A 14,611-nucleotide genomic window follows, 5' to 3' on the forward strand; every position below is an offset into this window, starting at 1 on the left:
CTTAAGATTGTTGGAAAAAATTGGATGACTATGGCAAATAAAAGGTTTAGCTTGAGGCGTGTCAAAGACACTGTCCTTAAGGATATTTCGCTCACACTGAGATAAATATTATTAGGCGTATCCCCCAGGATTCAACAAGCTCTTCTAGTATAACTAGGAGCAGAAACAACAAAGATTAAGAAGAAAATCCAACACAAAAGAAAAGGAAAAAAAGTTTTAACTTTGTTTTTTCACTCTACTACCATGAACACAAGTTTATAGCTCTATATATAGTCCAAAGAAGACAATCTTAAATGAAAGAAACGTTAAAATGCATTAGGAATTCAATGTCATCAACGTTATAGTCATTTAACGTTAAGGACTGTTATTCTCAAAAAGTTAATGAAAAGTTATCAAATTTGACGTTAAGGAAACGATTATACAACACCAATCTTCGGTCAATTTCAAAGTTACAAAAGCATAACTGATTTTGATACCCATTCGTTGTTAATAAAATATTATATTCAAAGTTATTCTAATTTACTTTTATACATATTAAAATATATTTAAATTGATTTGTCTAATAAAGACCCATTAAAAGAATGAATCTAGACATTAATAAATATTCTTTTTGAGATATTAAATTTTTTCTTTTTAACACTAACATAAATCAAGTCTTTTATATTATTCACAGAGTCCATTATCCAAATGAGCGCATAATTATTTGAAATTGTCTAGTAAAGTCTTTTTTTTTTTGTTTATAATAGAAAAATTATTTAACTATTTATATAGCACTGAAAAGGTCATTCAATTAAATTTTTTAAATTTTGAATAACCAAATACATATTTTACCAGATAAATTATCGACATTTATCGTTTGTTAAATATGTCAACTGCTATCTACTGTTACGTGATGAAATTGATTCCCAACGTAATATACCCAGCAACAGGGAGTATTTCATAATATAATATGTCATTGTCAAATATTTTTCTAAATAAAACAACGAACAATATCGTAGGTCATATCTCATTAAAATAATCAAAGTCTATGGCAAAAATGTGGGAACCGAGAGGGGATAATGGGAGGTCATAAATATATAACTTGAACAAGTCCCTGTACATTACAGTTATAAACAACTACTATTAATTACGGTTGTTTTTGATTGATTGAGGTTTGAATCTAAATTATTTAGATTTAAGCTTATTAAATTTATTATTATGTAAATATTTTCTTTTAAATCATGTATTAGCTATGAATAACTTTGATTTAGTTAGATTTTCTATGAAGTTTTAAGTTGATTTAAAGATTCACGTGAATATGATACTTTTGTTAAAATAGCACATGCCGGCCAGTTTTCGGACGGGCCATTTAAAAATAGCCAGCGTTTGCAAAGTTATTGAAAAATAGCCACTATTTTGCTGCAACACGGAAAGTTTCAGCATAATATACTGGAGATCGGTGCACTGTGTATGAACTTCCAGCATATTATGCTAGAACTCCAACACGCGGAAAGTTCCAGTATAATATACTGGAGATTGGAGCACCTCTAGTATATTATACCAGAACTCCAGTATATTATATTGAGTTCCAGTATACTTATGCTGGAGTTCCAGTATATTATACTGGAGCATTTTTCCGGATTTTGAACAGTGTTTTCGTTTAGATTTATCTTTATATGAAAAGTTACTAAATTTCGATTACTTTTGAAATTGTGACTATTTTTGAATTTCTCGAGATATTTTTATCAATACTTGACCCATTACAATTATTTTTAGCCTTAACCGCACAGCCACCGCTACACCACCACTAACCTTCATTACCAAGTACTTCCTCCGCTAGTCATTGCGGTGCAACCACCACTCCTAATCATATCCACCACTAGCCACCACCATCAATCAGCTCAACAGCTAATCCCACCATCACTAGCCACCTTCATCACCAGTTGCCACCATCCACCGCCATGCATCCTTCATCGTACAAACCATCATTAACAGTTACATCTACTGTCATTCACCACCACACAACTATTATCTCTGGCTGTTAAATTTAGAAACAATATTTTGTAGTAATTACATATTTTGGAGCAAATAAATATCCGATGCGGGTAAGTTTTTACCTTTGAGCTATTCAGAATCAAACATTTTTCTGCCAGGAAACAACGAGGCCTTACTAAACATTTTTTACACGTTAACGCCAAGGAAAATGTCTCTTGTAAATGTCGTATTGTAACATTGTCGTACTAAACATAGTTTTTCTCTATGTTTCTCTTTCTTTTTAATCATAGCTTTGTGTTATTTGTTTTAATCAAGTAAATTAAATTAACCGATAAAAAACTGAAGATCAGTTTTATGGTCAATTATAAATATTATTATATAATTATTTTCACTGGATATTAATAAAATATAGTAATACTGAAGAACACCAAATAAAACATAGGTTTTTACAAAGTAATTCCGAACGAAATTATTCCTTCTAAAACCTAGTACGAGGTTAAAAGAGTAATTAGGTCGCAATGGAAGAAATCCAAATAAAAACACTATCAATAGAATTAGCATTTAGAACATAAAGAATTGAGGAAATATTAAGAAAACAAAGAGAAGAGCACATGTGTTAAGTCAACTTAAAATCTTAGGAATATTAAAACAAAAGAAATATAAATAGTACTAAGGTACCAAAGAGAAACACTTTGTCAAAAGCAAAATTTGCGTGTAAATATTTGGTTGGTTGATTCTATATTTTTTCCCCAAATGGTTGATTGGTTCATATTTGTTCTTTCTTTTTTTTCTCTTTTGTTTTTGTGTGGAGAGGAAAAAACGTTCTTTTTCTTTCTCCTTCTCTTTCTCTCTGTTCCCTCTTTTACGTTTGTCTGAATTCCCCCTTTTTTCCTCTCTGTTGAAGTTTGTTTCTTTTGTGCATTTCATCAAACAGAAGAGAGGGTGTGTTTTTTGTGTTTTGTGTGCTCAGAATTAATGGAAATTCCGGTTATGGGCTGCTTCTGATCATCATCATAATGGATTTTGATGCCGGAATTTCCTTGTCTGTGACTGAAGGTCCTTCCTCTTTGTCACCGTCTCTCGATCAAGGTACTCGTTTTAGTTTATGTGATACTCTTTGGTTTTAGTCCGTTTCAAAAAGAACAAAAATAAAATGTAGAAATAATTTAACATAAACTTCCCATTCGGTTTCAGTTTATGTGACCGTGTTTCTTTATTAGTCTGTCAACAAAAGAATGACTCTTTATAAATTTGGAATAATCTAATATAAATTTCCCTTTTTATCCTTAGTAACACTGCCTCTTGACTAAGGTATTCCTTCCGTTTCAACTTATACGACCCTATTTATTTTTTAGTCCATTCAAAAAACGTATGCAGCTTCGTAAATTTGAAAATAATTTAGCATAAATTCCCTATTTTACGCCACAAAGTTTTTCTAATTTAATTTTTGAGGATCATTACTGTAATTGTTGTGGCGGGGTCTGGGAAAGACAGGACCACAATATTCTATTATACCTACCCTTACCATGTATTTCTGCAAGACCCTGTTTCCAGGGTTGTAGTGAAATATAGTGCTGCTAAAGTTTGTAATCTTGACTTGTAATTTTTTATTTTTTATTGATTCTTAAATAAGGTAGGAAGATAAAGATTGCATTTTTATAGTTGGGATGTTCTTTTTTGTGGCAAAAGTTTTCATCTCTGTCAAAGCTGTGTGTGTTAGTAATACATATGAGTGCACGTTCAATATTATGGTCCGTTTTAGTTGGTTCTCCCCACCCCCCACCCCCCACCCCAAAAAAATAAGACCTTTTATATATTATGGAAACAATTTAACATAAACTTTTCATTTACGTTTTTCTTCTTCTTTATTATTTGAAGGATCATTACTGTAACTGTTATGGTGAAATACAATGTTGGTAATGCTTGTAATTGAGTTGCAATTGTTTAATTGTTTTTTTGTTGCTTATTAAATAAGATAAGAAGATAAAGATTGGATCTTTATAATTGGGATTTCTTTTTTGGGAAAAAGTTTTTTATATGGTAGTAGAGTAATATATTACTTCATATATTTTGCATATTGTTTTCACAAAAGTATATCAAATGCTAAGTCTTTTTCACTTTCTGTCTGCGTGTTATGATAATGCACCCTTATTTATTTTTCATCCCTTTATTATTTTCTTTCTCTTTCACTTTTTACAGTTTTACCCCCCCCCCCCCCCAAATCTATTGATATATGGATTTATCTGTCACTATTTATAAATTAATTAATATGCAAGGCCACTATAGGAGTTGGATCTGTAACAACAAATGGTAGCTAGTAAATTTTAGGTGAATTGTCTAACATGGTTTAAAGAAGAAGAGTTCATGTGAAATTTGATAGCTTTTTTTTTTTATGACCGAGAAATCCGTCTGGGGCTGATCTTTTGGACCAACCGCAGCCTTCGAAACTCGGTGGATAATTGGTCTGTCCCTCTACCCTTCTCCACTTAAATACTAGGTTTTGCTTTGCATGGTGTGGGGGCTTGAACCTGTGACCTAAGGCACAAATCCACCACCCTTTGCCACTTGAGCTAGGCCCTGGGGCTGGAATTTGATAGCTTTTTGGATGCATTGTTTCTAATTTCTTGTATGACTTATGATGCTGATGAAATGCACCTAAAGTACTTATGGTTGTACTCATCAACTTTCTTGTACATTTATTGTTAGACGAATATTGTATAAGCAAGGTATGCGCAAGTTGACTCGGACAATACCCTTATTAAACGAAATATAGAACCGTATAAGCAAGAAAAAAAATGCACCTTATTAAGTTGTTTTATTTTTCAAGATCAAATGCTGGTAAAATGAGTTAACAAGGTCCAGAACTTAGAGAAGAAGTTTATGGAACTGGTATCAATACTAATATTACTTAAGATGAAGTAGTGTCATTGCGTATCCACTTGTTTTTTCAGACACTCTGTGGCAAATGAACTTGAGATCAAGGGAATCAATTGAGTCGGGACATTATCCTGTCCGTGAAGGTGAACCAGATTGTTCCTACTACATCAGGACTGGTCTCTGTAGGTTTGGATCAACTTGCCGATTTAACCATCCTCCTAATAGGAAGCTGGTAAGGCACTGTAGTCCACTTATTTCATGTAGCATATGTCCCTATATGACGAAACCTTATGTATTTGTTCTCTGTAGTATATGACGTTCTTTCCATTTTAGGATTTAAAATATTTGACCCTATTCCACTACTACAACAACTTTCACTACTTTTAGGAATTCAAATTGTTAAACTATTCAGATTTGGAACATTGACGTGACATTATCTATATCTAACTAACTTTTCCACTGTTACGTTAATATTTCTCTCCACTATCACTAATATAATACATCAGATTAACAACTTAAACTTCTTATGTAATCAAGTACCATCATATAAAATAGGACGGAGGGAGTATTTATCACTAAGGAATAGAGCATTTATCATTAATTGAATTTCTTTCTTCTTTCCTCTTGGTTTACGTGGTGTTAATCCAAATAGAGGCAATTGTAGAATCTAGGTTGTTTCTTTCATTGAGAAAATCTTTCAGCTTTGTAAGTAAGCCGGCACACTCATTGCCTCGACACTGGTACCAATCTCGGTGGTCAAGTTAGTCAGTGACCACATTTATAGTTCGTCTTGTGGAAACAACCACATTATAGTTCATCTCGTGGAGATGACCACAGTTGTCAACAGAGACACTGCCATGCACTCTTACTCGAGCCAACAACATTACCGTTACTGTTGGTGTATAAACTTCCACACATAGACGTCATCAACCACATTAACATGTCGTCCCTGTCTGTAGTCTAATTAGCACTGCCATCTCAGCGTACCATTTAGCTAGTAGAGGTAGAGCACATCACTTAGTCCAGTAAGAACCACATCATCATGTGTGCCATGTCCACAATACAATGCCATGTCAGCATGTCAATGTCACTTACTGTGTTACATAAAAACTTTAGGAGCCTCCGACCATACGATCGACTGCAGAAATTCATTGTGTTATCCTCCAATTCAGCCGTAGTTGTTATTCTTGTTTTATATTTCTAATATCCTGGGACACCCTACTTAGGCTCGGTGTATTATTCCATCTCCTACCAATGTTCCAATCAAGGTCAATGCATCCTTTTTGTGTGTGGATGACGTTGATATTATGGTTAACGATCCTAAAGAGATTGAGGCACCAAATGGTATCTCCTTATTCAAATTTAAAGCAAAGTTTGGATTGGGTCACATATTATTTTGTCATAGAGGTGGCCCAGTCCAACTTAAGTGTGGTATATTGCGAAAAGATAATTATCTTGGATGGACCAATATGGTTGATTGCCGACCAATTGACACAACAATGTTGTTACTGTTGAGACTTGAGAAACCTTTAGCAAAACACTACTACATGATTGAGCGAACTCCTTTTTTTTTTTTTGGTGTGTGTGTGGATAAGATAAGATAGCAGGGGTCAGTAAACTCAATTATCTGACTGCATATCGAAATTTATTTTCGGTTAGTGTGGTTAGTCAATTTTTTAGGATATCATGATAGTCATTGAAATGCAATGGTTTGCTCCTGCCTTATAGTATAAGGCATGGCAGTAACATATCAAGAGTGCTTTGGGTCAAGGACTCCTTATGAAGGTTGAGAAAATACTGAGATTGTTAGATATGTGGATGAAGATTGGAGTAGACCTCGATCTGATAGATGGTCTATGCACACTCATTGTGTATTGAGTGGTGGAAATTTGATCTCTTGAAGAAAAGAAGTAATTACTGTCTGGTCAACTGGAGGGGTTGAATACAGAGCAATGGTTTTAGCAACATCTGGAGCTTATGCATTTCAAACAGTTGCTTCAAGAACTGTATAAAAAAATAGCATAGTTGACATTGAATTATGACACATCTGACTATATTTCTTCTAATACATTGTTTCGTAAATAGACCAAGACATTGTGTTCAATTACCATCTATCGTAAGAAAATATTGTTTTAACTTAATTCCATGAGCTCTGTTATCTCAGCTAGCAAACATGTGTACTTAAAATGTATGTGATCCTAGCATTTATATATTTGTGTGGGAAGCTTGGAGCACGTGATCTTTACACTACAAATTGAAAGGAAACGTGATAATGCATCTAAGATCAGTGTACACGTTTTGATTAATTGTACAAAATATTTTTAAAATTGTTTCACAACTAGGAACTTGGTAAGTAGAAAACTTTCTTTATTTGGTGAAGCCTAAACTCCTATGTAAGGAGCCTTTATGTATGTTATTTATCCCTAACATAATAAGATTTCGATCGTCTTTAGAAAGAAAATTTCCCTCTTCTTTTTTCTTTTTGATGTACAATTGGTCTATAAATGACTTTATCCTGTATAAATTCCTAAATGCCAATATCCAGAGAGATATATGCAGCAGCAAAACAGGAGAGATAAGTCCTCTCCAAATAGGAAGGTATAGGAAACCAATGTATATGCTTTGTTGGGAGTTACAGTAGCTGTTTTTATGGAAAGATATGTTACATAGTTGCACATTTTATACCTCTAAGAGATGGCTATATATGCGTTTCATCCGTTCTTTACTGTAGCTAAGACACTGGAAAATGTGAAATAAATTTTCTAGTGTAGACATCAGTCCTCTGAATGGGTTTTGCTTGTCTAATAGTTGGATAAGTGATTAAAATCTTTGGGGATTTTGACAAATGTTTACTCTGTCTCTTGGAATAAATAAGAGGAAACTAATTAATCTGGTGACACATTGGGTTTCCCTTTTCCTGGTTATCTGTTGACAGTGTTTCTCATTTACTATTATATATGGCATAGGTATTTTCAATCTGCTCCAATCCACGATCAATCTCAACAGCGCATTTTAATAACATAAGTGGATGTTATTATCCTTATTATCTGAAAACAGAGAGAGAAAGCTTCCATGTGCATTCATGACACCTTGAAGCCTTTCCTTTCTACTGCAACTTACCTCCTCTCTCTCTCTCTCTCTCTCTCTCTCTCTCTCTCTCTCTCTCTCTCTCTCCATGTTATCCTTTCTCTGCAGTTGCCTATGCCCATTTTGTGTTAACTTCCACGCATTGGTAGTGAAAAAAGAACTCCATACATTGGAAGTAATAGATCCCAAGAATGCCAAATTGTTATACTATAAGGCAGGAGCAGAAAAAGAGTCTAGATGAAAGGTAAGGAAAGGTGGAAGGATGGAGACTGGGTGAGTTAAGAACAGAAGAAGATTTGGGGCATGGCTATTCTTTTTTCTTTTTTGATGAAACTTTGAAGAACTCTTTATGGATGAGCTTCCAAGACTTGGCTTTACTAAACTGACAAAAGAAGTTCTGCTCTGCTGCTCTTTGTCTCCTTCACTAAAATGTTTCATGACAATGTGATACTGTTTGTAATCCCATTTTTGGGCAGCAATGCCTGGAAAGTGGACAGGTTAGAGAAAATTCTCCTTTTCCTTGTATCATAAAGAAGAAGGATTGAAAGTCAACCTGCACTCTTAAGTTTAAGTTGCCAAAAATTTAGAGTGACGGAGGTTATAAGTAGGCATGTGAATATCTCAGCCATAGGTTTTGAATCTTCACATCCTTAGTTTACATATGTTATGCATACTAGATATAAGTTTCCATGTACGCACTGCAGCTGGTATTTCTATACACTGCAATAGGAGATATTCAGTTGGGATCCTATTTCTTGATGATAATTGGTAGATATATAATGCCTACGCTATCTTCCTGCTAGAATTTTTATAAGCGTCACTGAATTTGACTCTACATATATTCATAAAGATTTATGCAGTTATGATTTGCATATATTCCTTTGTATCTTGGGAACTGATGGATATGCAAAGTATTTGATGTAGGCCATTGCCACGGCAAGGATGAAAGGGGAGTATCCAGAAAGAATGGGACAACCAGAATGCCAGGTATGTTCCAGATCCAATATGTCTTTTATCTGCTGATCGTATAGGAAATGAATAGCAGTGTAATAACATCTATTGATACAAATGGAACAACAACAAATAGCCTCAATTTTAAACTAGCTTGAGGCTAGATTTTTACAAAAAGGAAATTTAAATTTAAAATCAGAAAATTTGTCAAGACTATTCTTTAAATAGAGAGCCTATTCTCTTTTAAATGTTAATTTAGGCTGCTTTTTAATAGTTCAAAAGTTCTCTCATTTTTGGAGTTTTAGTGAATCAGAGCAGTAGACCCACAGGCAGAAGACTCAAAATGATGCTTGTATGTGGAGTGACTAGTTTTTAGAGTTAGAGCAGTCAAGCATTAAATATGATCATCTTTCTTAAGTTTATTTTCTGGCTGTTGAAGTCATGCTTTGCACGAGCTTTGGTGTGGTAACTTTCCATTTGTCTCCGCTAATTCCCTTTAACCTATTTAGCTCACAAACTGAATGATTTTAGTAATTTTACAGTACTACTTGAAGACTGGAACTTGCAAATTTGGAGCCACATGCAAGTTTCACCATCCTAAAGACAAGGCTGGGATTGCTGGAAGAGTTACCCTAAATGTCTTGGGCTATCCACTTCGCCCGGTTTGACTTCATTATCCGAATTACTTGTTGAATTTAATAACATTGGTTTTCTAATGTATGCAAAAGGTTCTTACTTCATAATGATTCTAATGAAAGCTTAACCTGCATGTTTTTCAACTTACCATATTGTCAGGCAGGGGCTTGCAAAAGCCCTTTCTTTTGTTCCACATGATTGCTGCTAAAGTTATATAAGATCGATTGTAATGATTAAAGAGAACCGTACCTATGTTTAATATGGAAGATAAAGCTAACAAATGAATTTATTGCCTTGACGTTGTATTTGATATTCATGGGATACATGCATTGCTTCATTGTATTTACTGGGTGTGTATGATTGTGCAAATGGCTGATCGAGACCTCTTTATTGAAACGTGTTTGTGCTCTGTGGTTATACGTAATGTCTTTTTTTTTTATTCCTGCAGAATGAGGCTGAATGTGCTTATTACATGAGAACTGGACAGTGCAAGTTTGGAAGTACCTGTAAATTTCACCATCCCCAACCTTCTAACATGATGGTCTCTTTACGTGGCTCCCCTACTTATCCTCCTGTTCCTTCTGCAACAACTCCTGGTCAGCTGTCCTATCCCTTGTCCAGAGGATCTTTTATCCCTGGTGCACGCTGGCAGGCTCCGTCAAGTTACACTCCATTGATAATGCCTCAGGCAGTAGTATCAGTTCCAGGATTTGCATACAGTGTAAGCTTTCGCATGATACCTTGCATTTGCTTGTTATCTATGGCCTAATTTTATACTTTGTTGCTATTCTGGAAACTAGAATTTGCTGCATCCAGTCCTTTTTATTATAACTTGGGTTCCAAATTTGCTTGTTGATCAAGAAGTTCGGCTTACACTTTTTTATGGCTAAGCTTTTGTAACCTCTTATCTATATTCATATTTGGGGATTACTTTAACCTTTCTGGAATATTTGAAGTCTGATGGACAAATATTAGAATTACTATATCCATTTTCATCGCAGCATGTTTACTAAGATTTTGTTCTTTCTTCAAAGGTTCTGTTCTCTACTTGAATATATTTGAGAATGATTGCATCACAACATCGGAAAACAATTCCACTTTAATTTAGTGGTAGAGATTTTCTTTGGAAGAATATCTTGGTAATTATTACTACCAAGATGAAATTCTCCTATGTTTCTCTTTGAGGATGCCCCCATTATTAGATATTGAAGTCATACCTTCTTCCTCTTCGGAGTCATTATGCTAGCACCTTCTCCTTCCTATGCTATTTGAGTGAATAATTTTCTTTTGTGGGGATGTTAAGATTATTACTTTCTCAATTATGAAATTGGCGAGAAAAGTTTGCGAAGTAGTTTCAAGGAGACTATTCACTGCCTTTATATTTCTTGGAGATAAAGCAACAATCCCTTCTTGTAGTCATATGGTATTAAGTTGTTATTGTAGCTGATGTCCAGATGGAAATAAGTTTAGAATGTATTTGTGAGAATATGTTGTCTTCTGAATAATCATCTTTTATTTGATGGGGAGCGGAGCTGGCTGAGTTTGAACTTGACCTTAGTCCCAGTAGGAGTATTCACAAATTGAACTTAATCTCTTTGCGATTTATATGGCAGTATTCAGGCCAGATGTTGCATTCGTTTATGGTCAAGTATTTTCTATAATCTTGGTATTGCACAAGCTTGCGAGCTGTGCCTTATCTACTTTTGAGGTTTAATAATACGTGCATATGAACTCAATTTACATAGGAGGTAATATCTCTTTCAGGGTCAGATGGGATCGATTTCTTCTCCCGAGGGCCAGCAACAGACAGCTGGAAATAGCCAGGTTTATGGAACTTCACGATCCGGTGATGCAGTAAATATGGGATCCCAAGGAGTTACTTCCCCATATCGTCCAGCTTCTGTTCCTATGGGGTACTATGCATTGCAGGGGGAGAATGTCTTCCCTGAACGACCTGGGCAGCCTGAATGCCAGTTTTACATGAAGACTGGAGACTGCAAGTTTGGTGCTGTTTGTAGATTCCATCATCCGAGGGAAAGGCTGATACCTCCTCCTGACTGCATGTTAAGTCCCATTGGACTTCCTTTACGCCCTGTGAGTAAACCTTTTTTGTTATTTGCTGGTGTTTTTAGTATGACATAAGTCTTGTGATGAGTTTGCTGTTCAAAACTTCCACACTTATTTTTGTCAGCTTTAAGCGGTTATGATGATATCCCCCTTTGAGATGGATTTTTTTGAACATCAATGTGGCCAATATTCTATGGATAAATTTAGACTATTTCCTCTCACGGGGAACTACTGTTTATCAGTGCTAGTGAAACGAAATTTGGAAGTGATATTAATCGAATATGACATTTCTGTGCAAATATAATTTTGTTTCTCATGCTTGATGTACTTGGTGACCGACTCTGCAAAGTTGGCCCTCTTCCAAATTCTGTTAAGTATTTATTTTTGTGTTCCCACAGACCCACTGTGAATAAATTGCCACTAGGTTAATTAATTGACATTACATGTAAACTGGTTTCAAAGAGATGTTTGTCTTCATTATTTTTCTATGAAGTAGAGTGTTCTTCAAAAATAAAGTAAAGATTTTTTTTTTGGTTGATTATGACTTCAAATTTGTGGAGACCTGTATGACTTGTTGGAATCCATGTTAAGGCTAGTTTCTGACTAACCTGCTAATTGTTTGGTATTCTAGCAAGTCATTTTGTGACAAAATTTGTCAAGTTTAAGGATTAGAAATGAAGAAACAAAGATCTGCTTACTAAGTTTGGGGACACGAAGGTGTTTACTGACAATTGTAGCATTGAAAGCCTTCACTTCTTCGAATTCTAAGTATGTGCTCTGGCTGAATATTTTCTAAACCAAACAGCAATATTCTTATTTACAGAAAGCAAAAGGGAAACAGGAGTAAAAGGTTTTTTTTTAGAAAACAATTCTTTTGACGCACACAAAACCGTTTCCTTCAAATTCAGATTCTAATTTAAACATTAAAAATATAAGTTCAATCGATTTCTAATCAGACACCACCTTATTGAACTTAGTTGTAATTATGTTAGCTAAAGGAGCTGTTGAGACTTGAGAGTATGATAATCTGCATGAGTGGTACAGTCTTGGAACATATTTTGGAAGAAAATCAAAGGAAGAGAAGAAGAGATGTGGGAAAAGAATAAGTTGAAATAGGATAAAGAAAAAATGGTTACTTTTTCCCCCAGTTAAAACCTTTTTGGTAATGTGGAAACTCAGTGAGCTGAAAAGATCTCTTTTGGTTTCTTTGTTGGATTTGTTTTGCAGGGAGAACCGTTGTGTATTTTCTATTCCAGATATGGGATCTGCAAATTTGGCCCAAGTTGCAAGTTTGATCACCCAATGACGGTATTCACTTATAGCATCTCAGCATCATCTCCCACTGATGCTCCTGCAGTTCAGCGTCTATTGGGTTCATCATCAGGAACCAGTGCGTTGACCTTGACTTCAGAAGGGCTTGTTGAAGCAGTGTCAACAAAGCCCAGGCGACTATCACTCTCAGATACAAGAAAGATGCCACCTGGTGATAATAACATTGACAGAGAGGGATGATTTTTATCCCCCCCCCCCCCCAATTACCAGCCAGCATCATCATTTTCTATCTTTTTGAGAATCAATAACAGTTGCCTGTAAATTCTTTTCCATCGGTGGAGATGTACAGAATCCAGTAAAAGTCAATGTATTCTTCTGAAAATGCATTTCAGTTGACAAGGTTGACATCTCTGTACTTCACTTTGGAGCAATGTATAAATCTGCCGATGTTGGCACAAATTGGTGCATCCAACTGTTAATTTGTAATCTTCCTAAAGCCCTCTTCCTTTTTATGTGAATCAATTTAACCCCCTAATCTTCTGTATGAATCATTGGTTTCCTCATTGTATCTGGCTCTCTGGTACTTTTTTGAATATCAGAGAAGGTTGTAAATGATCCAAATGTCTAACTCTCGTACCTTGAAGTTGTTCTAGACGTATGTTGATGACGTGCTTTGCTGATAATTATTATCAATGACCAGAGTTCTAAAGGTATCTCATGGTTATTAGCTGTTTTTTCTCGTCATCAGAAAAGAAAATAGCAATTTGCCCCTTCGAAGTATTATGATTAACTGAACTTTTTGTTCTATTTTTCTCTTTATTTTTGGCAGATATTATCTTTGCAGGTTTTGTGTGAGGTTAACTTGTGGTGATTGCAAACATAAATCATGTCCATGGATCTTTCTCTGCCTGTTCGGTGCACTATTATGATATTATCTGGTAAACTGGAATTGTTAGGGGCTCACTGAGGAAAACACGGCACCTAGGTAGGTAGAATAATTTTCATTATGGAACTGGTGACTCTTTCTCCAACTTAAAGAAGTTTTTTAACAGTCCCCTGTGAAATTTCTGTATTACAGTGATCGGAAAAGGAAGCAGCATATTCCATCAGGAAAGCAGTTAATAATGGTAAAAGAGATGTAACCTCTTAACTTAAATTTTGCTTTTTCCGTCCTTCATCCTCTTTCCTTTGATAGTGCAGTTTAGCTTTTCCATGTATTGCCATGTATATCTGTTTCTCTCAAAAATAGAATTGAATTTCAAGAAAGAACGTACTTGTGTTTAAGTCATGGAGAAGATTTCTGCCTTGTAGGTAGCTACTTGTGTAATTGTACCTTTTTCTCTCTCAAACAAACCCGAAAACTAGTTCCGCATGATTTATGTTCAGCAGTTTTATTTTGTAGGCTACAGGATTACCACAATTGTCATCCAAGAAGCTCCAGAATATTGGCGAATCTCATCCCTAGGTCCCAAGGTGGCACATATCTGTGGCAACAAGATCATCTCTGAAGAGAATAACTTGTGCAAATAGGATGTCATTGCTTTTTTGGGTGCAGTAAGACATCTTACAATCTGTGCAACTTACCTATAGGAAGTTAGAGCTCTCTAGTGATCCGTGAAACATCTGAAGTTTTAATTTACTAAGAGCATGTTTGGCCAAGCTTGTGGGACGCCAAAAGTACTCTTCTTTTGTCAAAAAAAAATACTTTTTGAAAAGTTTAAGGTGTTTGGCCAAAATGAAAAAGTAC

The 14,611-nt window shown here is 35.1% G+C and overlaps 1 protein-coding gene across 2 annotated transcripts; it reads left to right on the forward strand.

The window, feature by feature from the left end:
- The first annotated feature begins 2,776 nt into the window (after window positions 1–2,776).
- Window positions 2,777–13,399, forward strand: LOC104240671 (zinc finger CCCH domain-containing protein ZFN-like). Of its 2 annotated transcripts, XM_070145658.1 has the most exons (7): window positions 2,777–3,063; window positions 4,926–5,083; window positions 8,863–8,925; window positions 9,432–9,551; window positions 9,974–10,246; window positions 11,290–11,619; window positions 12,820–13,399. In XM_070145658.1, exons 1-7 carry the CDS (start codon window positions 2,991–2,993, stop codon window positions 13,102–13,104), a joined length of 1,302 nt encoding a protein of 433 aa, XP_070001759.1. In that variant the 5' UTR covers window positions 2,777–2,990; the 3' UTR covers window positions 13,105–13,399. The 2 variants fall into 2 exon arrangements, with proteins under 2 accessions (XP_070001759.1, XP_070001760.1); XM_070145659.1 differs by lacking the exon at window positions 4,926–5,083.
- The last annotated feature ends 1,212 nt before the right edge of the window (window positions 13,400–14,611 follow it).

The sequence above is a fragment of the Nicotiana sylvestris genome, chromosome 5 (genome assembly GCF_000393655.2).
Source record: "Nicotiana sylvestris chromosome 5, ASM39365v2, whole genome shotgun sequence".
Taxonomy (NCBI): Eukaryota; Viridiplantae; Streptophyta; class Magnoliopsida; order Solanales; family Solanaceae; genus Nicotiana; species Nicotiana sylvestris.

What these genes read in the sequence shown, in the direction of transcription:
- LOC104240671 (XM_070145658.1), top strand. Translation starts at nt 2,991, where the DNA reads ATGGATTTTGATGCCGGAATTTCCTTGTCTGTGACTGAAGGTCCTTCC. An exon ending in TGGGACAACCAGAATGCCAG is followed by an intron (nt 8,926 to 9,431) that starts GTATGTTCCAGA and finishes GTAATTTTACAG; the next exon opens with TACTACTTGAAGACTGGAAC. An exon ending in TTCCAGGATTTGCATACAGT is followed by an intron (nt 10,247 to 11,289) that starts GTAAGCTTTCGC and finishes TATCTCTTTCAG; the next exon opens with GGTCAGATGGGATCGATTTC.